At 49.7% G+C, this 27,979-nt stretch overlaps 1 protein-coding gene across 1 annotated transcript in view; it reads right to left on the bottom strand.

Annotated features, from left to right (window-relative positions):
* Window positions 1–27,979, bottom strand: part of DNAI1 (dynein axonemal intermediate chain 1) — a 227,364-nt gene that overhangs the window by 143,147 nt on the left and 56,238 nt on the right. Inside the window, exon 14 of the mRNA XM_073655111.1 lies at window positions 27,706–27,953. Coding sequence (XP_073511212.1) covers window positions 27,706–27,953 — 248 coding nt within the window. The remainder of the gene's footprint in view (window positions 1–27,705; window positions 27,954–27,979) is intronic.

Raw genomic sequence — 27,979 nt, 5'->3', positions numbered from 1 at the left:
GATACATGATAAGATCCTGTCTGTAGCCACCACTAGGGGGAGCTCCCTGTATACAGAGATACATGATAAGATCCTGTCTGCAGCCACCACTAGCGGGAGCTCCCTGTATACAGAGATACATGATAAGATACTGTCTGCAGCCACCACTAGGGGGAGCTCCCTGTATACAGAGATACATGATAAGATCCTGTCAGCAGCCACCACTAGGGGGAGCTCCCTGTATACAGAGATACATGATAAGATTCTGTCTGCAGCCACCACTAGGGGGAGCTCCCTGTATACAGAGATACATGATAAGATTCTGTCTGCAGCCACCACTAGGGGGAGCTCCCTGTTTACAGAGATACATGATAAGATTCTGTCTGCAGCCACCACTAGGGGGAGCTCCCTGTATACAGAGATACATGATAAGATTCTGTCTGCAGCCACCACTAGGGGGAGCTCCCTGTATACAGAGATACATGATAAGATTCTGTCTGCAGACACCACTAGGGGGAGCTCCCTGTATACAGAGATACATGATAAGATTCTGTCTGCAGCCACCACTAGGGGGAGCTCCCTGTATACAGAGATACATGATAAGATCCTGTCTGCAACCACCACTAGGGGGAGCTTCCTGTATACAGAGATACATGATAAGATTCTGTCTGCAGCCACCACTAGCGGGAGCTCCCTGTATACAGAGATACATGATAATATCCTGTCTGCAGCCACCACTAGGGGGAGCTCCCTGTATACAGAGATATATGATAAGATACTGTCTGCAGCCACCACTAGGGGGAGCTCCCTGTATACAGAGATACATGATAAGATTCTGTCTGCAGTCACCACTAGGGGGAGCTCACTGTATACAGAGATACATGATAAGATTCTGTCTGCAGTCACCACTAGGGGGAGCTCACTGTATACAGAGATACATGATAAGATCCTGTCTGCAGCCACCACTAGGGGGAGATCCCTGTATACAGAGATACATGATAAGATCCTGTCTGCAGCCACCACTAGGGGGAGCTCACTGTATACAGAGATACATGATAAGATTCTGTCTGCAGTCACCACTAGGAGGAGCTCTCTGTATACAGAGATACATGATAAGATCCTGTCTGCAGCCACCACTAGCGGGAGCTCCCTGTATACAGAGATACATGATAAGATTCTGTCTGCAGCCTCCACTAGGGGGAGCTCCCTGTATACAGAGATACATGATAAGATTCTGTCTGCAGCCACCACTAGGGGGAGCTCCCTGTATACAGAGATACATGATAAGATTCTGTCTGCAGCCACCACTAGGGGGAGCTCCCTGTATACAGAGATACATGATAAGATTCTGTCTGCAGCCACCACTAGGGGGAGCTCCCTGTATACAGAGATACATGATAAGATCCTGTCTGCAGCCACCACTAGCGGGAGCTCCCTGTATACAGAGATACATGATAAGATTCTGTCTGCAGCCACCACTAGGGGGAGCTCCCTGTATACAGAGATACATGATAAGATCCTGTCTGCAGCCTCCACTAGGGGGAGCTCCCTGTATACAGAGACACATGATAAGATCCTGTCAGCAGCCACCACTAGGGGGAGCTCCCTGTATACAGAGATACGTGATAAGATCCTGTCTGCAGCCACCACTAGGAGGAGCTCCCTGTATACAGAGATACATGATAAGATTCTGTCTGCAGCCACCACTAGGGGGAGCTCCCTGTATACAGAGATACATGATAAGATTCTGTCTGCACCCACCACTAGGGGGAGCTCCCTGTATACAGAGATACGTGATAAGATTCTGTCTGCAGTCACCACTAGGAGGAGCTCCCTGTATACAGAGATTCATGATAAGATTCTGTCTGCAGTCACCACTAGGGGGAGCTCCCTGTATACAGAGATACATGATAAGATACTGTCTGCAGCCACCACTAAGGGGAGCTCCCTGTATACAGAGATACATGATAAGATACTGTCTGCAGCCACCACTAAGGGGAGCTCCCTGTATACAGAGATACATGATAAGATACTGTCTGCAGCCACCACTAAGGGGAGCTCCCTGTATACAGAGATACATGATAATCTCCTGTCTGCAGCCACCACTAAGGGTAGCTCCCTGTATACAGAGATACATGATAATCTCCTGTCAGCAGCCACCACTAGGGGGAGCTCCCTGTATACAGAGATACATGATAAGATCCTGTCTGCAGCCACCACTAAGGGGAGCTCCCTGTATACAGAGATACATGATAATCTCCTGTCTGCAGCCACCACTAAGGGGAGCTCCCTGTATACAGAGATACATGATAATCTCCTGTCAGCAGCCACCACTAGGGGGAGCTCCCTGTATACAGAGATACATGATAATCTCCTGTCTGCAGCCAACACCAGGGGGAGCTCCCTGTATACAGAGATACATGATAAGATTCTGTCTGCAGTCACCACTAGGGGGAGTTCCCTGTATACAGAGATACATGATAAGATTCTGTCTGCAGCCACCACTAGCGGGAGCTCCCTGTATACAGAGATACATGATAAGATCCTGTCTGCAGTCACCACTAGGGGGAGCTCCCTGTATACAGAGATACATGATAAGATCCTATCTGCAGTCACCACTAGGGGGAGCTCCCTGTATACAGAGATACATGATAAGATCCTGTCTGCAGCCACCACTAGCGGGAGCTCCCTGTATACAGAGATACATAAGATTCTGTCTGCAGCCACCACTAGGGGGAGCTCCCTGTATGCAGAGATACATGATAAGATCCTGTCAGCAGCCACCACTAGGGGGAGCTCCCTGTATACAGAGATACATGATAAGATCCTGTCTGCAGACACCACTAGGGGGATCTCCCTGCATACAGAGATACATGATAAGATTCTGTCTGCAGCCACCACTAGGGGGAGCTCCCTGTATACAGAGATACATGATAAGATTCTGTCTGCAGCCACCACTAGGGGGAGCTCCCTGTATACAGAGATACATGATAAGATACTGTCAGCAGCCACCACTAGGGGGAGCTCCCAGTATACAGAGATACATGATAAGATTCTGTCTGCCGCCACCACTAGGGGGAGCTCCCTGTATACAGAGATAAATGATAAGATCCTGTCTGCAGCCACCCCTAGGGGGAGCTCCCTGTATACAGAGATGCATGATAAGATCCTGTCTGCAGCCACCACTAGGGGGAGCTCCCTGTATACAGAGATACATGATAAGATCTTGTCTGCAGCCACCACTAGGGGGAGCTCCCAGTATACAGAGATACATGATAAGATTCTGTCTGCAGTCACCACTAGGGGGAGCTCCCTGTATATAGAGATACATGATAAGATTCTGTCTGCAGCCACCACTAGGGGGGGCTCCCTGTATACAGAGATACATGATTAGACCCTGTCTGCAGCCACCACTAGGGGGAGCTCCCAGTATAGAGAGATACATGATAAGATTCTGTCTGCAGCCACCACTAGAGGGAGCTCCCTGTATACAGAGATACACGATAAGATCCTGTCTGCAGCCACCACTAGGGGGAGCTCCCTGTATATAGAGATACATGATAAGATTCTGTCTGCAGCCACCACTAGGGGGAGCTCCCTGTATACAGAGATACATGATAAGATCCTGTCTGCAGCCACCACTAGGGGCAGCTCCCTGTATACAGAGATACATGATACGATTCTGTCTGCAGACACCACTAGGAGGAGCTCCCTGTATACAGAGATACATGATTAGACCCTGTCTGCAGCCACCACTAGGGGGAGCTCCCAGTATACAGAGATACAAGATAAGATCCTGTCTGCAGCCACCACTAGGGGGAGCTCCCTGTATACAGAGATACATGATAAGATCCTGTCTGCAGCCACCACTAGGGGGAGCTCCCTGTATACAGAGATACATGATAAGATCCTGTCTGCAGCCACCACTAGGGGGAGCTCCCTGTATACAGAGATATATGATAAGATCCTGTCTGCAGCCACCACCAGGGGAAGTTCCCTGTATACAGAGATACATGATAAGATCCTGTCTGCAGCCACCACTAGGGGGAGCTCCCTGTATACAGAGATACATGATAAGATCCTGTCTGCAGCCACCACTAGGGGGAGCTCCCTGTATACAGAGATACATGATAAGATCCTGTCTGCAGCCACCACCAGGGGGAGTTCCCTGTATACAGAGATACATGATAAGATCCTGTCTGCAGCCACCACTAGGGGGAGCTCCCTGTATACAGAGATACGTGATAAGATCCTGTCTGCAGCCACCACTAGGAGGAGCTCCCTGTATACAGAGATCCATGATAAGATCCTGTCTGCAGCCACCATTATGGGGAGCTTCCTGTATACAGAGATACATGATAAGATTCTGTCTGCAGCCACCACTAGGGGGAGCTCCCTGTATACAGAGATACATGATAATCTCCTGTCTGCAGCCACCACTAAGGGGAGCTCCCTGTATACAGAGATATATGATAAGATTCTGTGTGCAGCCACCACTAGCGGGAGCTCCCTGTATACAGAGATACATGATAAGATCCTGTCTGCAGCCACCACTAGGGGGAGCTCCCTGTATACAGAGATACATGATAAGATCCTGTCTGCAGCCACCACTAGGGGGAGCTCCCTGTATACAGAGATACATGATAAGATCCTGTCTGCAGCCACCACTAGCGGGAGCTCCCTGTATACAGAGATACATGATAAGATTCTGTCTGCAGCCACCACTAGGGGGAGCTCCCTGTATACAGAGATACATGATAAGATCCTGTCAGCAGCCACCACTAGGGGGAGCTCCCTGTATACAGAGATACATGATAAGATTCTGTCTGCAGCCACCACTAGGAGGAGCTCCCTGTATACAGAGATACATGATAAGATTCTGTCTGCAGTCACCACTAGGGGGAGCTCACTGTATACAGAGATACATAATAAGATTCTGTCTGCAGTCACCACTAGGGGGAGCTCACTGTATACAGAGATACATGATAAGATCCTGTCTGCAGCCACCACTAGGGGGAGCTCCCTGTATACAGAGATACATGATAAGATCCTGTCTGCAGCCACCACTAGGGTGAGCTCACTGTATACAGAGATACATGATAAGATTCTGTCTGCAGTCACCACTAGGAGGAGCTCCCTGTATACAGAGATACATGATAAGATCCTGTCTGCAGCCACCACTAGCGGGAGCTCCCTGTATACAGAGATACATGATAAGATTCTGTCTGCAGCCTCCACTAGGGGGAGCTCCCTGTATACAGAGATACATGATAAGATTCTGTCTGCAGCCACCACTAGGGGGAGCTCCCTGTATACAGAGATACATGATAAGATTCTGTCTGCAGCCACCACTAGGGGGAGCTCCCTGTATACAGAGATACATGATAAGATTCTGTCTGCAGCCACCACTAGGGGGAGCTCCCTGTATACAGAGATACATGATAAGATCCTGTCTGCAGCCACCACTAGCGGGAGCTCCCTGTATACAGAGATACATGATAAGATTCTGTCTGCAGCCACCACTAGGGGGAGCTCCCTGTATACAGAGATACATGATAAGATTATGTCTGCAGCCACCACTAGGAGGAGCTCCCTGTATACAGAGATACATGATAAGATCATGTCTGCAGCCACCACTAGGGGGAGCTCCCTGTATACAGAGATACATGATAAGATCCTGTCTGCAGCCACCACTAGGGGGAGCTCCCTGTATACAGAGATACATGATAAGATTCTGTCTGTAGCCACCACTAGGGGGAGCTCCCTGTATACAGAGATACATGATAAGATCCTGTCTGCAGCCACCACTAGCGGGAGCTCCCTGTATACAGAGATACATGATAAGATTCTGTCTGCAGCCACCACTAGGGGGAGCTCCCTGTATACAGAGATACATGATAAGATCCTGTCTGCAGCCACCACTAGCGGGAGCTCCCTGTATACAGAGATACATGATAAGATCCTGTCAGCAGCCACCACTAGGAGGAGCTCCCTGTATACAGAGATACATGATAAGATCATATCTGCAGCCACCACTAGGGGGAGCTCCCTGTATACAGAGATACATGATAAGATCCTGTCTGCAGCCACCACTAGGGGGAGCTCCCTGTATACAGAGATACATGATAAGATTCTGTCTGTAGCCACCACTAGGGGGAGCTCCCTGTATACAGAGATACATGATAAGATCCTGTCTGCAGCCACCACTAGCGGGAGCTCCCTGTATACAGAGATACATGATAAGATCCTGTCTGCAGCCACCACTAGGGGGAGCTCACTGTATACAGAGATACATGATAAGATCCTGTCAGCAGCCACCACTAGGGGGAGCTCCCTGTATACAGAGACACATGATAAGATCCTGTCTGCAGCCACCACTAGGGGGAGCTCCTTGTATACAGAGATACATGATAAGATGCTGTCTGCAGCCACCACTAGGGGGAGCTCCCTGTATACAGAGATACATGATAAGATCCTGTCAGCAGCCACCACTAGGGGGAGCTCCCTGTATACAGAGATACATGATAAGATTCTGTCTGCAGCCACCACTAGGGGGAGCTCCCTGTATACAGAGATACATGATAAGATCCTGTCAGCAGCTACCACTAGGGGGAGCTCCCTGTATACAGAGATACATGATAAGATTCTGTCTGCAGCCACCACTAGGAGGAGCTCCCTGTATACAGAGATACATGATAAGATCATGTCTGCAGCCACCACTAGGGGGAGCTCCCTGTATACAGAGATACATGATAAGATCCTGTCTGCAGCCACCACTAGGGGGAGCTCCCTGTATACAGAGATACATGATAAGATTCTGTCTGCAGCCACCACTAGGGGGAGCTCCCTGTATACAGAGATACATGATAAGATTCTGTCTGCAGCCACCACTAGGGGGAGCTCCCAGTATACAGAGATACATGATAAGATTCTGTCTGCAGCCACCACTAGAGGGAGCTCCCTGTATACATAGATACATGATAAGATTCTGTCTGCAGCCACCACTAGGGGGAGCTCCCTGTATACAGAGATACATGATAAGATTCTGTCTGCAGCCACCACTAGGGGGAGCTCCCTGTATACAGAGATACATGATAAGATTCTGTCTGCAGCCACCACTAGGGTGAGCTCCCTGTATACAGAGATACATGATAAGATCCTGTCTGCAGCCACCACTAGGGGGAGCTCCCTGTATACAGAGATACATGATAAGATTCTGTCTGCAGCCACCACTAGCGGGAGCTCCCTGTATACAGAGATACATGATAATATCCTGTCTGCAGCCACCACTAGGGGGAGCTCCCTGTTTACAGAGATACATGATAAGATCCTGTCTGCAGCCACCACTAGGGGGAGCTCACTGTATACAGAGATACATGATAAGATCCTGTCTGCAGTCACCACTAGGAGGAGCTCCCTGTATACAAAGATACATGATAAGATCCTGTCTGCAGCCACCACTAGCAGGAGCTCCCTGTATACAGAGATACATGATAAAATTCTGTCTGCAGCCACCACTAGGGGGAGCTCCCTGTATACAGAGATACATGATAAGATTCTGTCTGCAGCCACCACTAGGGGGAGCTCCCTGTATACAGAGATACATGATAAGATTCTGTCTGCAGCCACCACTAGGGGGAGCTCCCTGTATACAGAGATACATGATAAGATTCTGCCTGCAGTCACCACTAGGGGGAGCTCACTGTATACAGAGATACGTGATAAGATTCTGTCTGCAGTCACCACTAGGAGGAGCTCCCTGTATACAGAGATACATGATAAGATTCTGTCTGCAGCCACCACTAGGGGGAGCTCCCTGTATACAGAGATACATGATAAGATTCTGTCTGCAGCCACCACTAGGGGGAGCTCCCTGTATACAGAGATACATGATAAGATTCTGCCTGCAGTCACCACTAGGGGGAGCTCACTATATACAGAGATACGTGATAAGATTCTGTCTGCAGTCACCACTAGGAGGAGCTCCATGTATACAGAGATACGTGATAAGATTCTGCCTGCAGTCACCACTAGGGGGAGCTCCCTGTATACAGAGATACATGATAAGATCCTGTCTGCAGCCACCACTAGGGGGAGCTCCCTGTATACAGAGATACATGATAAGATCCTGTCTGCAGCCACCACTAGCGGGAGCTCCCTGTATACAGAGATACATGATAAGATTCTGTCTGCAGCCACCACTAGGGGGAGCTCCCTGTACACAGAGATACATGATAAGATCCTGTCAGCAGCCACCACTAGGGGGAGCTCCCTGTACACAGAGATACATGATAAGATTCTGTCTGCAGCCACCACTAGGAGGAGCTCCCTGTATACAGAGATACATGATAAGATCATGTCTGCAGCCACCACGAGGGGGAGCTCCCTGTATACAGAGATACATGATAAGATCCTGTCTGCAGCCACCACTAGGGGGAGCTCCCTGTATACAGAGATACATGATAAGATCCTGTCTGTAGCCACCACTAGGGGGAGCTCCCTGTATACAGAGATACATGATAAGATCCTGTCTGCAGCCACCACTAGCGGGAGCTCCCTGTATACAGAGATACATGATAAGATACTGTCTGCAGCCACCACTAGGGGGAGCTCCCTGTATACAGAGATACATGATAAGATCCTGTCAGCAGCCACCACTAGGGGGAGCTCCCTGTATACAGAGATACATGATAAGATTCTGTCTGCAGCCACCACTAGGGGGAGCTCCCTGTATACAGAGATACATGATAAGATTCTGTCTGCAGCCACCACTAGGGGGAGCTCCCTGTTTACAGAGATACATGATAAGATTCTGTCTGCAGCCACCACTAGGGGGAGCTCCCTGTATACAGAGATACATGATAAGATTCTGTCTGCAGCCACCACTAGGGGGAGCTCCCTGTATACAGAGATACATGATAAGATTCTGTCTGCAGACACCACTAGGGGGAGCTCCCTGTATACAGAGATACATGATAAGATTCTGTCTGCAGCCACCACTAGGGGGAGCTCCCTGTATACAGAGATACATGATAAGATCCTGTCTGCAACCACCACTAGGGGGAGCTTCCTGTATACAGAGATACATGATAAGATTCTGTCTGCAGCCACCACTAGCGGGAGCTCCCTGTATACAGAGATACATGATAATATCCTGTCTGCAGCCACCACTAGGGGGAGCTCCCTGTATACAGAGATACATGATAAGATTCTGTCTGCAGTCACCACTAGGGGGAGCTCACTGTATACAGAGATACATGATAAGATTCTGTCTGCAGTCACCACTAGGGGGAGCTCACTGTATACAGAGATACATGATAAGATCCTGTCTGCAGCCACCACTAGGGGGAGCTCCCTGTATACAGAGATACATGATAAGATCCTGTCTGCAGCCACCACTAGGGGGAGCTCACTGTATACAGAGATACATGATAAGATTCTGTCTGCAGTCACCACTAGGAGGAGCTCTCTGTATACAGAGATACATGATAAGATCCTGTCTGCAGCCACCACTAGCGGGAGCTCCCTGTATACAGAGATACATGATAAGATTCTGTCTGCAGCCTCCACTAGGGGGAGCTCCCTGTATACAGAGATACATGATAAGATTCTGTCTGCAGCCACCACTAGGGGGAACTCCCTGTATACAGAGATACATGATAAGATTCTGTCTGCAGCCACCACTAGGGGGAGCTCCCTGTATACAGAGATACATGATAAGATTCTGTCTGCAGCCACCACTAGGGGGAGCTCCCTGTATACAGAGATACATGATAAGATCCTGTCTGCAGCCACCACTAGCGGGAGCTCCCTGTATACAGAGATACATGATAAGATTCTGTCTGCAGCCACCACTAGGGGGAGCTCCCTGTATACAGAGATACATGATAAGATCCTGTCTGCAGCCTCCACTAGGGGGAGCTCCCTGTATACAGAGACACATGATAAGATCCTGTCAGCAGCCACCACTAGGGGGAGCTCCCTGTATACAGAGATACGTGATAAGATCCTGTCTGCAGCCACCACTAGGAGGAGCTCCCTGTATACAGAGATACATGATAAGATTCTGTCTGCAGCCACCACTAGGGGGAGCTCCCTGTATACAGAGATACATGATAAGATTCTGTCTGCACCCACCACTAGGGGGAGCTCCCTGTATACAGAGATACGTGATAAGATTCTGTCTGCAGTCACCACTAGGAGGAGCTCCCTGTATACAGAGATTCATGATAAGATTCTGTCTGCAGTCACCACTAGGGGGAGCTCCCTGTATACAGAGATACATGATAATCTCCTGTCTGCAGCCACCACTAAGGGGAGCTCCCTGTATACAGAGATACATGATAAGATACTGTCTGCAGCCACCACTAAGGGGAGCTCCCTGTATACAGAGATACATGATAATCTCCTGTCTGCAGCCACCACTAAGGGTAGCTCCCTGTATACAGAGATACATGATAATCTCCTGTCAGCAGCCACCACTAGGGGGAGCTCCCTGTATACAGAGATACATGATAAGATCCTGTCTGCAGCCACCACTAAGGGGAGCTCCCTGTATACAGAGATACATGATAATCTCCTGTCTGCAGCCACCACTAAGGGGAGCTCCCTGTATACAGAGATACATGATAATCTCCTGTCAGCAGCCACCACTAGGGGGAGCTCCCTGTATACAGAGATACATGATAATCTCCTGTCTGCAGCCAACACCAGGGGGAGCTCCCTGTATACAGAGATACATGATAAGATTCTGTCTGCAGTCACCACTAGGGGGAGCTCCCTGTATACAGAGATACATGATAAGATCCTGTCTGCAGTCACCACTAGGGGGAGCTCCCTGTATACAGAGATACATGATAAGATCCTATCTGCAGTCACCACTAGGGGGAGCTCCCTGTATACAGAGATACATGATAAGATCCTGTCTGCAGCCACCACTAGCGGGAGCTCCCTGTATACAGAGATACATAAGATTCTGTCTGCAGCCACCACTAGGGGGAGCTCCCTGTATGCAGAGATACATGATAAGATCCTGTCAGCAGCCACCACTAGGGGGAGCTCCCTGTATACAGAGATACATGATAAGATCCTGTCTGCAGACACCACTAGGGGGATCTCCCTGCATACAGAGATACATGATAAGATTCTGTCTGCAGCCACCACTAGGGGGAGCTCCCTGTATACAGAGATACATGATAAGATTCTGTCTGCAGCCACCACTAGGGGGAGCTCCCTGTATACAGAGATACATGATAAGATACTGTCAGCAGCCACCACTAGGGGGAGCTCCCAGTATACAGAGATACATGATAAGATTCTGTCTGCCGCCACCACTAGGGGGAGCTCCCTGTATACAGAGATAAATGATAAGATCCTGTCTGCAGCCACCCCTAGGGGGAGCTCCCTGTATACAGAGATGCATGATAAGATCCTGTCTGCAGCCACCACTAGGGGGAGCTCCCTGTATACAGAGATACATGATAAGATCTTGTCTGCAGCCACCACTAGGGGGAGCTCCCAGTATACAGAGATACATGATAAGATTCTGTCTGCAGTCACCACTAGGGGGAGCTCCCTGTATATAGAGATACATGATAAGATTCTGTCTGCAGCCACCACTAGGGGGAGCTCCCTGTATACAGAGATACATGATTAGACCCTGTCTGCAGCCACCACTAGGGGGAGCTCCCAGTATACAGAGATACATGATAAGATTCTGTCTGCAGCCACCACTAGAGGGAGCTCCCTGTATACAGAGATACACGATAAGATCCTGTCTGCAGCCACCACTAGGGGGAGCTCCCTGTATATAGAGATACATGATAAGATTCTGTCTGCAGCCACCACTAGGGGGAGCTCCCTGTATACAGAGATACATGATAAGATCCTGTCTGCAGCCACCACTAGGGGCAGCTCCCTGTATACAGAGATACATGATACGATTCTGTCTGCAGACACCACTAGGAGGAGCTCCCTGTATACAGAGATACATGATTAGACCCTGTCTGCAGCCACCACTAGGGGGAGCTCCCAGTATACAGAGATACAAGATAAGATCCTGTCTGCAGCCACCACTAGGGGGAGCTCCCTGTATACAGAGATACATGATAAGATCCTGTCTGCAGCCACCACTAGGGGGAGCTCCCTGTATACAGAGATACATGATAAGATCCTGTCTGCAGCCACCACTAGGGGGAGCTCCCTGTATACAGAGATATATGATAAGATCCTGTCTGCAGCCACCACCAGGGGAAGTTCCCTGTATACAGAGATACATGATAAGATCCTGTCTGCAGCCACCACTAGGGGGAGCTCCCTGTATACAGAGATACATGATAAGATCCTGTCTGCAGCCACCACTAGGGGGAGCTCCCTGTATACAGAGATACATGATAAGATCCTGTCTGCAGCCACCACCAGGGGGAGTTCCCTGTATACAGAGATACATGATAAGATCCTGTCTGCAGCCACCACTAGGGGGAGCTCCCTGTATACAGAGATACGTGATAAGATCCTGTCTGCAGCCACCACTAGGAGGAGCTCCCTGTATACAGAGATCCATGATAAGATCCTGTCTGCAGCCACCATTATGGGGAGCTTCCTGTATACAGAGATACATGATAAGATTCTGTCTGCAGCCACCACTAGGGGGAGCTCCCTGTATACAGAGATACATGATAATCTCCTGTCTGCAGCCACCACTAAGGGGAGCTCCCTGTATACAGAGATATATGATAAGATTCTGTGTGCAGCCACCACTAGCGGGAGCTCCCTGTATACAGAGATACATGATAAGATCCTGTCTGCAGCCACCACTAGGGGGAGCTCCCTGTATACAGAGATACATGATAAGATCCTGTCTGCAGCCACCACTAGGGGGAGCTCCCTGTATACAGAGATACATGATAAGATCCTGTCTGCAGCCACCACTAGCGGGAGCTCCCTGTATACAGAGATACATGATAAGATTCTGTCTGCAGCCACCACTAGGGGGAGCTCCCTGTATACAGAGATACATGATAAGATCCTGTCAGCAGCCACCACTAGGGGGAGCTCCCTGTATACAGAGATACATGATAAGATTCTGTCTGCAGCCACCACTAGGAGGAGCTCCCTGTATACAGAGATACATGATAAGATTCTGTCTGCAGTCACCACTAGGGGGAGCTCACTGTATACAGAGATACATGATAAGATTCTGTCTGCAGTCACCACTAGGGGGAGCTCACTGTATACAGAGATACATGATAAGATCCTGTCTGCAGCCACCACTAGGGGGAGCTCCCTGTATACAGAGATACATGATAAGATCCTGTCTGCAGCCACCACTAGGGTGAGCTCACTGTATACAGAGATACATGATAAGATTCTGTCTGCAGTCACCACTAGGAGGAGCTCCCTGTATACAGAGATACATGATAAGATCCTGTCTGCAGCCACCACTAGCGGGAGCTCCCTGTATACAGAGATACATGATAAGATTCTGTCTGCAGCCTCCACTAGGGGGAGCTCCCTGTATACAGAGATACATGATAAGATTCTGTCTGCAGCCACCACTAGGGGGAGCTCCCTGTATACAGAGATACATGATAAGATTCTGTCTGCAGCCACCACTAGGGGGAGCTCCCTGTATACAGAGATACATGATAAGATTCTGTCTGCAGCCACCACTAGGGGGAGCTCCCTGTATACAGAGATACATGATAAGATCCTGTCTGCAGCCACCACTAGCGGGAGCTCCCTGTATACAGAGATACATGATAAGATTCTGTCTGCAGCCACCACTAGGGGGAGCTCCCTGTATACAGAGATACATGATAAGATTATGTCTGCAGCCACCACTAGGAGGAGCTCCCTGTATACAGAGATACATGATAAGATCATGTCTGCAGCCACCACTAGGGGGAGCTCCCTGTATACAGAGATACATGATAAGATCCTGTCTGCAGCCACCACTAGGGGGAGCTCCCTGTATACAGAGATACATGATAAGATTCTGTCTGTAGCCACCACTAGGGGGAGCTCCCTGTATACAGAGATACATGATAAGATCCTGTCTGCAGCCACCACTAGCGGGAGCTCCCTGTATACAGAGATACATGATAAGATTCTGTCTGCAGCCACCACTAGGGGGAGCTCCCTGTATACAGAGATACATGATAAGATCCTGTCTGCAGCCACCACTAGCGGGAGCTCCCTGTATACAGAGATACATGATAAGATCCTGTCAGCAGCCACCACTAGGGGGAGCTCCCTGTATACAGAGATACATGATAAGATTCTGTCTGCAGCCACCACTAGGAGGAGCTCCCTGTATACAGAGATACATGATAAGATCATGTCTGCAGCCACCACTAGGGGGAGCTCCCTGTATACAGAGATACATGATAAGATCCTGTCTGCAGCCACCACTAGGGGGAGCTCCCTGTATACAGAGATACATGATAAGATTCTGTCTGTAGCCACCACTAGGGGGAGCTCCCTGTATACAGAGATACATGATAAGATCCTGTCTGCAGCCACCACTAGCGGGAGCTCCCTGTATACAGAGATACATGATAAGATCCTGTCTGCAGCCACCACTAGGGGGAGCTCACTGTATACAGAGATACATGATAAGATCCTGTCAGCAGCCACCACTAGGGGGAGCTCCCTGTATACAGAGACACATGATAAGATCCTGTCTGCAGCCACCACTAGGGGGAGCTCCTTGTATACAGAGATACATGATAAGATGCTGTCTGCAGCCACCACTAGGGGGAGCTCCCTGTATACAGAGATACATGATAAGATCCTGTCAGCAGCCACCACTAGGGGGAGCTCCCTGTATACAGAGATACATGATAAGATTCTGTCTGCAGCCACCACTAGGGGGAGCTCCCTGTATACAGAGATACATGATAAGATCCTGTCAGCAGCTACCACTAGGGGGAGCTCCCTGTATACAGAGATACATGATAAGATTCTGTCTGCAGCCACCACTAGGAGGAGCTCCCTGTATACAGAGATACATGATAAGATCATGTCTGCAGCCACCACTAGGGGGAGCTCCCTGTATACAGAGATACATGATAAGATCCTGTCTGCAGCCACCACTAGGGGGAGCTCCCTGTATACAGAGATACATGATAAGATTCTGTCTGCAGCCACCACTAGGGGGAGCTCCCTGTATACAGAGATACATGATAAGATTCTGTCTGCAGCCACCACTAGGGGGAGCTCCCAGTATACAGAGATACATGATAAGATTCTGTCTGCAGCCACCACTAGAGGGAGCTCCCTGTATACATAGATACATGATAAGATTCTGTCTGCAGCCACCACTAGGGGGAGCTCCCTGTATACAGAGATACATGATAAGATTCTGTCTGCAGCCACCACTAGGGGGAGCTCCCTGTATACAGAGATACATGATAAGATTCTGTCTGCAGCCACCACTAGGGGGAGCTCCCTGTATACAGAGATACATGATAAGATCCTGTCTGCAGCCACCACTAGGGGGAGCTCCCTGTATACAGAGATACATGATAAGATTCTGTCTGCAGCCACCACTAGCGGGAGCTCCCTGTATACAGAGATACATGATAATATCCTGTCTGCAGCCACCACTAGGGGGAGCTCCCTGTTTACAGAGATACATGATAAGATCCTGTCTGCAGCCACCACTAGGGGGAGCTCACTGTATACAGAGATACATGATAAGATCCTGTCTGCAGTCACCACTAGGAGGAGCTCCCTGTATACAAAGATACATGATAAGATCCTGTCTGCAGCCACCACTAGCAGGAGCTCCCTGTATACAGAGATACATGATAAAATTCTGTCTGCAGCCACCACTAGGGGGAGCTCCCTGTATACAGAGATACATGATAAGATTCTGTCTGCAGCCACCACTAGGGGGAGCTCCCTGTATACAGAGATACATGATAAGATTCTGTCTGCAGCCACCACTAGGGGGAGCTCCCTGTATACAGAGATACATGATAAGATTCTGCCTGCAGTCACCACTAGGGGGAGCTCACTGTATACAGAGATACGTGATAAGATTCTGTCTGCAGTCACCACTAGGAGGAGCTCCCTGTATACAGAGATACATGATAAGATTCTGTCTGCAGCCACCACTAGGGGGAGCTCCCTGTATACAGAGATACATGATAAGATTCTGTCTGCAGCCACCACTAGGGGGAGCTCCCTGTATACAGAGATACATGATAAGATTCTGCCTGCAGTCACCACTAGGGGGAGCTCACTATATACAGAGATACGTGATAAGATTCTGTCTGCAGTCACCACTAGGAGGAGCTCCATGTATACAGAGATACGTGATAAGATTCTGCCTGCAGTCACCACTAGGGGGAGCTCCCTGTATACAGAGATACATGATAAGATTCTGCCTGCAGTCACCACTAGGGGGAGCTCCCTGTATACAGAGATACATGATAAGATCCTGTCTGCAGCCACCACTAGGGGGAGCTCCCTGTATACAGAGATACATGATAAGATTCTGTCTGCAGCCACCACTAGGGGGAGCTCCCTGTATACAGAGATACATGATAAGATTCTGCCTGCAGTCACCACTAGGTGGAGCTCCCTGTATACAGAGATACATGATAAGATTCTGTCTGCAGCCACCACTAGGGTGAGCTCACTGTATACAGAGATACATGATAAGATTCTGTCTGCAGTCACCACTAGGAGGAGCTCCCTGTATACAGAGATACATGATAAGATCCTGTCTGCAGCCACCACTAGCGGGAGCTCCCTGTATACAGAGATACATGATAAGATTCTGTCTGCAGCCTCCACTAGGGGGAGCTCCCTGTATACAGAGATACATGATAAGATTCTGTCTGCAGCCACCACTAGGGGGAGCTCAGTGTATACAGAGATACATGATAAGATCCTGTCTGCAGCCACCACTAGCGGGAGCTCCCTGTATACAGAGATACATGATAAGATTCTGTCTGCAGCCACCACTAGGGGGAGCTCCCTGTATACAGAGATACATGATAAGATTATGTCTGCAGCCACCACTAGGAGGAGCTCCCTGTATACAGAGATACATGATAAGATCATGTCTGCAGCCACCACTAGGGGGAGCTCCCTGTATACAGAGATACATGATAAGATCCTGTCTGCAGCCACCACTAGGGGGAGCTCCCTGTATACAGAGATACATGATAAGATTCTGTCTGTAGCCACCACTAGGGGGAGCTCCCTGTATACAGAGATACATGATAAGATCCTGTCTGCAGCCACCACTAGGGGGAGCTCCCTGTATACAGAGATACATGATAAGATCCTGTCTGCAGTCACCACTAGGGGGAGCTCCCTGTATACAGAGATACATGATAAGATTCTGTCTGCAGCCACCACTAGGGGGAGCTCCCTGTATACAGAGATACATGATAAGATCTTGTCTGCAGCCACCACTAGGGGGAGCTCCCTGTATACAGAGATACATGATAAGATCCTGTCTGCAGCCACCACTAGGGGGAGCTCCCTGTATACAGAGATACATGATAAGATTCTGTCTGTAGCCACCACTAGGGGGAGCTCCCTGTATACAGAGATACATGATAAGATCCTGTCTGCAGCCACCACTAGCGGGAGCTCCCTGTATACAGAGATACATGATAAGATCCTGTCTGCAGCCACCACTAGGGGGAGCTCACTGTATACAGAGATACATGATAAGATCATGTCAGCAGCCACCACTAGGGGGAGCTCCCTGTATACAGAGACACATGATAAGATCCTGTCTGCAGCCACCACTAGGGGGAGCTCCCTGTATACAGAGATACATGATAAGATGCTGTCTGCAGCCACCACTAGGGGGAGCTCCCTGTATACAGAGATACATGATAAGATCCTGTCAGCAGCCACCACTAGGGGGAGCTCCCTGTATACAGAGATACATGATAAGATTCTGTCTGCAGCCACCACTAGGGGGAGCTCCCTGTATACAGAGATACATGATAAGATTCTGTCTGCAGCCACCACTAGGGGGAGCTCCCAGTATACAGAGATACATGATAAGATTCTGTCTGCAGCCACCACTAGAGGGAGCTCCCTCTATACATAGATACATGATAAGATTCTGTCTGCAGCCACCACTAGGGGGAGCTCCCTGTATACAGAGATACATGATAAGATTCTGTCTGCAGCCACCACTAGGGGGAGCTCCCTGTATACAGAGATACATGATAAGATTCTGTCTGCAGCCACCACTAGGGGGAGCTCCCTGTATACAGAGATACATGATAAGATCCTGTCTGCAGCCACCACTAGGGGGAGCTCCCTGTATACAGAGATACATGATAAGATTCTGTCTGCAGCCACCACTAGCGGGAGCTCCCTGTATACAGAGATACATGATAATATCCTGTCTGCAGCCACCACTAGGGGGAGCTCCCTGTTTACAGAGATACATGATAAGATCCTGTCTGCAGCCACCACTAGGGGGAGCTCACTGTATACAGAGATACATGATAAGATCCTGTCTGCAGTCACCACTAGGAGGAGCTCCCTGTATACAAAGATACATGATAAGATCCTGTCTGCAGCCACCACTAGCAGGAGCTCCCTGTATACAGAGATACATGATAAAATTCTGTCTGCAGCCACCACTAGGGGGAGCTCCCTGTATACAGAGATACATGATAAGATTCTGTCTGCAGCCACCACTAGGGGGAGCTCCCTGTATACAGAGATACATGATAAGATTCTGTCTGCAGCCACCTCTAGGGGGAGCTCCCTGTATACAGAGATACATGATAAGATTCTGCCTGCAGTCACCACTAGGGGGAGCTCACTGTATACAGAGATACGTGATAAGATTCTGTCTGCAGTCACCACTAGGAGGAGCTCCCTGTATACAGAGATACATGATAAGATTCTGTCTGCAGCCACCACTAGGGGGAGCTCCCTGTATACAGAGATACATGATAAGATTCTGTCTGCAGCCACCACTAGGGGGAGCTCCCTGTATACAGAGATACATGATAAGATTCTGCCTGCAGTCACCACTAGGGGGAGCTCACTGTATACAGAGATACGTGATAAGATTCTGTCTGCAGTCACCATTAGGAGGAGCTCCATGTATACAGAGATACGTGATAAGAATCTGCCTGCAGTCACCACTAGGGGGAGCTCCCTGTATACAGAGATACATGATAAGATTCTGCCTGCAGTCACCACTAGGGGGAGCTCCCTGTATACAGAGATACATGATAAGATCCTGTCTGCAGCCACCACTAGGGGGAGCTCCCTGTATACAGAGATACATGATAAGATCCTGTCTGCAGCCACCACTAGGGGGAGCTCCCTGTATACAGAGATACATGATAAGATTCTGTCTGCAGCCACCACTAGGGGGAGCTCCCTGTATACAGAGATACATGATAAGATTCTGCCTGCAGTCACCACTAGGTGGAGCTCCCTGTATACAGAGATACATGATAAGATCCTGTCTGCAGCCACCACTAGGGTGAGCTCACTGTATACAGAGATACATGATAAGATTCTGTCTGCAGTCACCACTAGGAGGAGCTCCCTGTATACAGAGATACATGATAAGATCCTGTCTGCAGCCACCACTAGCGGGAGCTCCCTGTATACAGAGATACATGATAAGATTCTGTCTGCAGCCTCCACTAGGGGGAGCTCCCTGTATACAGAGATACATGATAAGATTCTGTCTGCAGCCACCACTAGGGGGAGCTCCCTGTATACAGAGATACATGATAAGATCCTGTCTGCAGCCACCACTAGCGGGAGCTCCCTGTATACAGAGATACATGATAAGATTCTGTCTGCAGCCACCACTAGGGGGAGCTCCCTGTATACAGAGATACATGATAAGATTATGTCTGCAGCCACCACTAGGAGGAGCTCCCTGTATACAGAGATACATGATAAGATCATGTCTGCAGCCACCACTAGGGGGAGCTCCCTGTATACAGAGATACATGATAAGATCCTGTCTGCAGCCACCACTAGGGGGAGCTCCCTGTATACAGAGATACATGATAAGATTCTGTCTGTAGCCACCACTAGGGGGAGCTCCCTGTATACAGAGATACATGATAAGATCCTGTCTGCAGCCACCACTAGGGGGAGCTCCCTGTATACAGAGATACATGATAAGATCCTGTCTGCAGTCACCACTAGGGGGAGCTCCCTGTATACAGAGATACATGATAAGATTCTGTCTGCAGCCACCACTAGGGGGAGCTCCCTGTATACAGAGATACATGATAAGATCATGTCTGCAGCCACCACTAGGGGGAGCTCCCTGTATACAGAGATACATGATAAGATCCTGTCTGCAGCCACCACTAGGGGGAGCTCCCTGTATACAGAGATACATGATAAGATTCTGTCTGTAGCCACCACTAGGGGGAGCTCCCTGTATACAGAGATACATGATAAGATCCTGTCTGCAGCCACCACTAGCGGGAGCTCCCTGTATACAGAGATACATGATAAGATCCTGTCTGCAGCCACCACTAGGGGGAGCTCACTGTATACAGAGATACATGATAAGATCCTGTCAGCAGCCACCACTAGGGGGAGCTCCCTGTATACAGAGACACATGATAAGATCCTGTCTGCAGCCACCACTAGGGGGAGCTCCCTGTATACAGAGATACATGATAAGATGCTGTCTGCAGCCACCACTAGGGGGAGCTCCCTGTATACAGAGATACATGATAAGATCCTGTCAGCAGCCACCACTAGGGGGAGCTCCCTGTATACAGAGATACATGATAAGATTCTGTCTGCAGCCACCACTAGGGGGAGCTCCCTGTATACAGAGATACATGATAAGATTCTGCCTGCAGTCACCACTAGGGGGAGCTCACTGTATACAGAGATACGTGATAAGATTCTGTCTGCAGTCACCACTAGGAGGAGCTCCCTGTATACAGAGATACATGATAAGATTCTGCCTGCAGTCACCACTAGGGGGAGCTCCCTGTATACAGAGATACATGATAAGATTCTGCCTGCAGTCACCACTAGGGCGAGCTCACTGTATACAGAGATACATGATAAGATTCTGTCTGCAGTCACCACTAGGAGGAGCTCCCTGTATACAGAGATACATGATAAGATCCTGTCTGCAGCCACCACTAGCGGGAGCTCCCTGTATACAGAGATACATGATAAGATTCTGTCTGCAGCCACCACTAGGGGGAGCTCCCTGTATACAGAGATACATGATAAGATTCTGTCTGCAGCCACCACTAGGGGGAGCTCCCTGTATACAGAGATACATGATAAGATCCTGTCTGCAGCCACCACTAGGAGGAGCTCCCTGTATACAGAGATACATGATAAGATCCTGTCTGCAGCCACGACTATGGAGAGTGTAGTGCCGGCGTCCCTGCCCTCTGCTAGGCAGGGACGCTGTTCCCCTCACCGCTCTGCTCCGTGCCCGGCGTCCCTCTCCCGCTCTGCTGGCAGCGCGCGCTCCTTCCCGGCCACTGTGTTTAGGGCGCGCGCGCGCGCGCCCTCCCTCCCTCTTAAAGGGGCCGCGCGCGCCGTCCTAAGGAGTCCCCGGCCAATGGCCGGAGGACTTTACCATATATAAGGCACCTCCTCCAAAATGGAGGTGCCCGAGCAATGTTGTTGCACTGTTCTACTCTGCTTCAGCCCTCAGGTCCCGTTGCCAGTTACCTGCCAGTTACCTGCCAGATTCCTGCCAGCTTGCTGTCCTAATCCTGCCTGATTTCCTGTTACCTGCCTGCCTGCCTGAGGTCCGACGGTCTGCCTTAGAACTCCGGTCAGTCTGTCTATGGACCAGCTTGCCCGCTCACCTGGGAGCGCTTCTCCGCTACCTGCCTGCTTGCCTACCTGGAGGCTCCGCCGTCACGTGCTGTGACCACCTGCTATTCCAGAGACTCTCGCTTGCTCACCTGGGAGCACACATCCTCCATCTGCCTTGCTAGCCTACCTGGAGGTTCAGCCATCACAGGTCGTACCTACCCTTTACCTAGAGACTGCCCCGGTCACTTGCCGTGACCTCCAGCCCGTTCTTCCAGAGACTGCCCCGGTCACTTGCCGTGACCTCCAGCCCGTTCTTCCAGAGACTGCCCTGATCACTTGCCGTGACCTCCTGCCCGTACACCCAGAGACTGTCCCGGTCACCTGCTGTGACTGCCTGCCTGGTCGCCACCCGCTCCCTTACAAGGACCGCTCCCTTGTATAGTAGCCCAGAGGTTCCGCCTCCCAGACCCGTTACAGAGAGCTCACTGTATACAGAGATACATGATAAGATCCTGTCTGCAGTCACCACTAGGGGGAGCTCACTGTATACAGAGATACATGATAAGATCCTGTCTGCAGCCACCACTAGGGGGAGCTCCCTGTATACAGAGATACATGATAAGATCCTGTCTGCAGCCACCACTAGGGGGAGCTCACTGTATACAGAGATACATGATAAGATTCTGTCTGCAGTCACCATTAGGAGGAGCTCCCTGTATACAGAGATACATGATAAGATCCTGTCTGCAGCCACCACTAGCGGGAGATCCCTGTATACAGAGATACATGATAAGATTCTGTCTGCAGCCACCACTAGGGGGAGCTCCCTGTATACAGAGATACATGATAAGATTCTGTCTGCAGCCACCACTAGGGGGAGCTCCCTGTATACAGAGATACATGATAAGATCCTGTCTGCAGTCACCACTAGGGGGAGCTCACTGTATACAGAGATACATGATAAGATCCTGTCTGCAGCCACCACTAGGAGGAGCTCCCTGTATACAGAGATACATGATAAGATCCTGTCTGCAGCCACCACTAGTAGGAGCTCCCTGTATACATAGATACATGATAAGATTCTGTCTGCAGTCACCACTAGGGGGAGCTCACTGTATACAGAGATACATGATAAGATTCTGTCTGCAGTCACCACTAGGGGGAGCTCACTGTATACAGAGATACATGATAAGATCCTGTCTGCAGCCACCACTAGGGGGAGCTCCCTGTATACAGAGATACATGATAAGATCCTGTCTGCAGCCACCACTAGGGGGAGCTCACTGTATACAGAGATACATGATAAGATTCTGTCTGCAGTCACCACTAGGAGGAGCTCCCTGTATACAGAGATACATGATAAGATTCTGTCTGCAGCCACCACTAGGGGGAGCTCCCTGTATACAGAGATACATGATAAGATCCTGTCTGCAGCCACCACTAGCGGGAGCTCCCTGTATACAGAGATACATGATAAGATTCTGTCTGCAGCCACCACTAGGGGGAGCTCCCTGTATACAGAGATACATGATAAGATCCTGTCTGCAGCCACCACTAGGGGGAGCGCCCTGTATACAGAGATACATGATAAGATTCTGTCTGCAGCCACCACTAGGAGGAGCTCCCTGTATACAGAGATACATGATAAGATCATGTCTGCAGCCACCACTAGGGGGAGCTCCCTGTATACAGAGATACATGATAAGATCCTGTCTGCAGCCACCACTAGGGGGAGCTCCCTGTATACAGAGATACATGATAAGATTCTGTCTGTAGCCACCACTAGGGGGAGCTCCCTGTATACAGAGATACATGATAAGATCCTGTCTGCAGCCACCACTAGCGGGAGCTCCCTGTATACAGAGATACATGATAAGATTCTGTCTGCAGCCACCACTAGGGGGAGCTCCCTGTATACAGAGATACATGATAAGATCCTGTCAGCAGCCACCACTAGGGGGAGCTCCCTGTATACAGAGACACATGATAAGATCCTGTCTGCAGCCACCACTAGGGGGAGCTCCCTGTATACAGAGATACATGATAAGATGCTGTCTGCAGCCACCACTAGGGGGAGCTCCCTGTATACAGAGATACATGATAAGATCCTGTCAGCAGCCACCACTAGGGGGAGCTCCCTGTATACAGAGATACATGATAAGATCCTGTCTGCAGCCACCACTAGGAGGAGCTCCCTGTATACAGAGATACATGATAAGATCATGTCTGCAGCCACCACTAGGGGGAGCTCCCTGTATACAGAGATACATGATAAGATCCTGTCTGCAGCCACCACTAGGGGGAGCTCCCTGTATACAGAGATACATGATAAGATTCTGTCTGCAGCCACCACTAGGGGGAGCTCCCTGTATACAGAGATACATGATAAGATTCTGTCTGCAGCCACCACTAGGGGGAGCTCCCAGTACACAGAGATACATGATAAGATTCTGTCTGCAGCCACCACTAGAGGGAGCTCCCTGTATACAGAGATACATGATAAGATTCTGTCTGCAGCCACCACTAGGGGGAGTTCCCTGTATACAGAGATACATGATAAGATTCTGTCTGCAGCCACCACTAGGGGGAGCTCCCTGTATACAGAGATACATGATAAGATTCTGTCTGCAGCCACCACTAGGGGGAGCTCCCTGTATACAGAGATACATGATAAGATTCTGTCTGCAGCCACCACTAGGGGGAGCTCCCTGTATACAGAGATACATGATAAGATCCTGTCTGCAGCCACCACTAGGGGGAGCTCCCTGTATACAGAGATACATGATAAGATTCTGTCTGCAGCCACCACTAGCGGGAGCTCCCTGTATACAGAGATACATGATAATATCCTGTCTGCAGCCACCACTAGGGGGAGCTCCCTGTTTACAGAGATACATGATAAGATCCTGTCTGCAGCCACCACTAGGGGGAGCTCACTGTATACAGAGATACATGATAAGATCCTGTCTGCAGTCACCACTAGGAGGAGCTCCCTGTATACAAAGATACATGATAAGATCCTGTCTGCAGCCACCACTAGCGGGAGCTCCCTGTATACAGAGATACATGATAAAATTCTGTCTGCAGCCACCACTAGGGGGAGCTCCCTGTATACAGAGATACATGATAAGATTCTGTCTGCAGCCACCACTAGGGGGAGCTCCCTGTATACAGAGATACATGATAAGATTCTGTCTGCAGCCACCACTAGGGGGAGCTCCCTGTATACAGAGATACATGATAAGATTCTGTCTGCAGTCACCACTAGGGGGAGCTCACTGTATACAGAGATACGTGATAAGATTCTGTCTGCAGTCACCACTAGGAGGAGCTCCCTGTATACAGAGATACATGATAAGATTCTGTCTGCAGCCACCACTAGGGGGAGCTCCCTGTATACAGAGATACATGATAAGATTCTGTCTGCAGCCACCACTAGGGGGAGCTCCCTGTATACAGAGATACATGATAAGATCCTGTCTGCAGCCACCACTAGGAGGAGCTCCCTGTATACAGAGATACATGATAAGATTCTGTCTGCAGCCACCACTAGGCGGAGCTCACTGTATACAGAGATACATGATAAGATCCTGTCTGCAGTCACCACTAGGGGGAGCTCACTGTATACAGAGATACATGATAAGATCCTGTCTGCAGCCACCACTAGGAGGAGCTCCCTGTATACAGAGATACATGATAAGATTCTGTCTGCAGCCACCACTAGGGGGAGCTCCCTGTATACAGAGATACATGATAAGATTCTGTCTGCAGCCACCACTAGGAGGAGCTCCCTGTATACAGAGATACATGATAAGATCCTGTCTGCAGTCACCACTAGGGGGAGCTCCCTGTATACAGAGATACATGATAAGATTCTGTCTGCAGCCACCACTAGGAGGAGCTCCCTGTATACAGAGATACATGATAAGATCATGTCTGCAGCCACCACTAGGGGGAGCTCCCTGTATACAGAGATACATGATAAGATCCTGTCAGCAGCCACCACTAGGGGGAGGTCCCTGTATACAGAGACACATGATAAGTTTCTGTCTGCAGCCACCACTAGGGGGAGCTCCCTGTATACCGAGATACATGATAAGATTCTGTCTGCAGCCACCACTAGGGGGAGCTCCCTGTATACAGAGATACATGATAAGATCCTGTCAGCAGCCACCACTAGGGGGAGCTCCCTGTATACAGAGATACATGATAAGATTCTGTCTGCAGCCACCACTAGGGGGAGCTCCCTGTATACAGAGATACATGATAAGATCCTGTCTGCAGCCACCACTAGCGGGAGCTCCCTGTATACAGAGATACATGATAGGATCCTGTCTGCAGCCACCACTAGCGGGAGCTCCCTGTATACAGAGATACATGATAAGATCCTGTCAGCAGCCACCACTAGGGGGAGCTCCCTGTATACAGAGATACATGATAAGATTCTGTCTGCAGCCACCACTAGGGGGAGCTCCCTGTATACAGAGATACATGATAAGATCCTGTCTGCAGCCACCACTAGGGGGAGCTCCCTGTATACAGAGATACATGATAAGATTCTGTCTGCAGCCACCACTAGGGGGAGCTCCCTGTATACAGAGATACATGATAAGATCCTGTCTGCAGCCACCACCAGGGGGAGTTCCCTGTATACAGAGATACATGATAAGATTCTGTCTGCAGCCACCACTAGGGGGAGCTCCCTGTATACAGAGATACATGATAAGATTCTGTCTGCAGCCACCACCAGGGGGAGCTCCCTGTATACAGAGATACATGATAAGATTCTGTCTGCAGCCACCACCAGGGGGAGCTCCCTGTATACAGAGATACATGATAAGATTATGTCTGCAGACACCACTAGGGGGAGCTCCCTGTATACAGAGATACATGATAAGATCCTATCTGCAGCCACCACCAGGGGGAGTTCCCTGTATACAGAGATACATGATAAGATCCTGTCTGCAGCCACCACTAGGGGGAGCTCCCTGTATACAGAGATACATGATAAGATTCTGTCTGCAGCCACCACTAGGGGGAGCTCCCTGTATACAGAGATACATGATAAGATTCTGTCTGCAGCCACCACTAGGGGGAGCTCCCTGTATACAGAGATACATGATAAGATCCTGTCAGCAGCCACCACTAGGGGGAGCTCCCTGTATACAGAGATACATGATAAGATTCTGTCTGCAGCCACCACTAGGGGGAGCTCCCTGTATACAGAGATACATGATAAGATTCTGTCTGCAGCCACCACTAGGGGGAGCTCCCTGTATACAGAGATACATGATAAGATTCTGTCTGCAGCCACCACTAGGGGGAGCTCCCTGTATACAGAGATACATGATAAGGTCCTGTCTGCAGCCACCCCTAGGGGGAGCTCCCTGTATACAGAGATGCATGATAAGATTCTGTCTGCAGCCACCACTAGGGGGAGCTCCCTGTATACAGAGATACATGATAAGGTCCTGTCTGCAGCCACCCCTAGGGGGAGCTCCCTGTATACAGAGATGCATGATAAGATCCTGTCTGCAGCCACCACTAGGGGGAGCTCCCTGTATACAGAGATACATGATAAGATTCTGTCTGCAGCCACCACTAGGGGGAGCTCCCTGTATACAGAGATACAGGATAAGACTGTCTGCAGCAGGAGCTCCCCCTGTTGGTGACAGCTTGATGTCTTCCTTTGGAGAGGGGTCTGGATACCTGGAAACCTCTCACACCGTTCTTCTCCCCCTCAGTTACTGGCTTACATTGATGGATGGATATTTGAGGAGGTTTCTGGGCATGTGCTGAGATTCTGGTGGTACAGAGAGGGGACCCCCAGGCGACTGGTACATGAGGGGGGTCTCTTGCCCTGATGAGACCAGGGTCACCATGTTCTTGGTGATTGTCAGCAGCAGGTACACGGTCCGCGCACTGTGACTGTAGGGGGTGGCGGGCCCTCACCTGCCACACGGGGTCGGTGTGTTTGCCGGACTTTGCGGAGCTCGCGCACTTCGGCTGCGGGGAGTCAGACTTCAGGTTGAAGATTGCCACGTTCCCATCATAGAAGCCGGCGGCCACCAGGTAGGGGTGATCCTTGTGGATGTCCAGGCACATGATGCCGCTCTCCGTGCTGAAGATGTACTCGGGGTACGAGGGGTTCTTCAGGGAGTAAAGGAGCAGCAGCCCCCGGGTCTGCTTCATGAAGTCATCTGTATGACAGAAGAAAGTGATTGGA

The sequence above is a fragment of the Phyllobates terribilis genome, unplaced genomic scaffold, assembly GCF_046119375.1.
Source record: "Phyllobates terribilis strain yellow unplaced genomic scaffold, ASM4611937v1 Scaffold_1__5_contigs__length_1240528914, whole genome shotgun sequence".
Lineage (NCBI taxonomy): Eukaryota > Metazoa > Chordata > Amphibia > Anura > Dendrobatidae > Phyllobates > Phyllobates terribilis.
The sequence above is the reverse complement of the archived record's forward strand: the minus strand, read 5'-3'. Positions and strand labels throughout refer to the sequence as shown.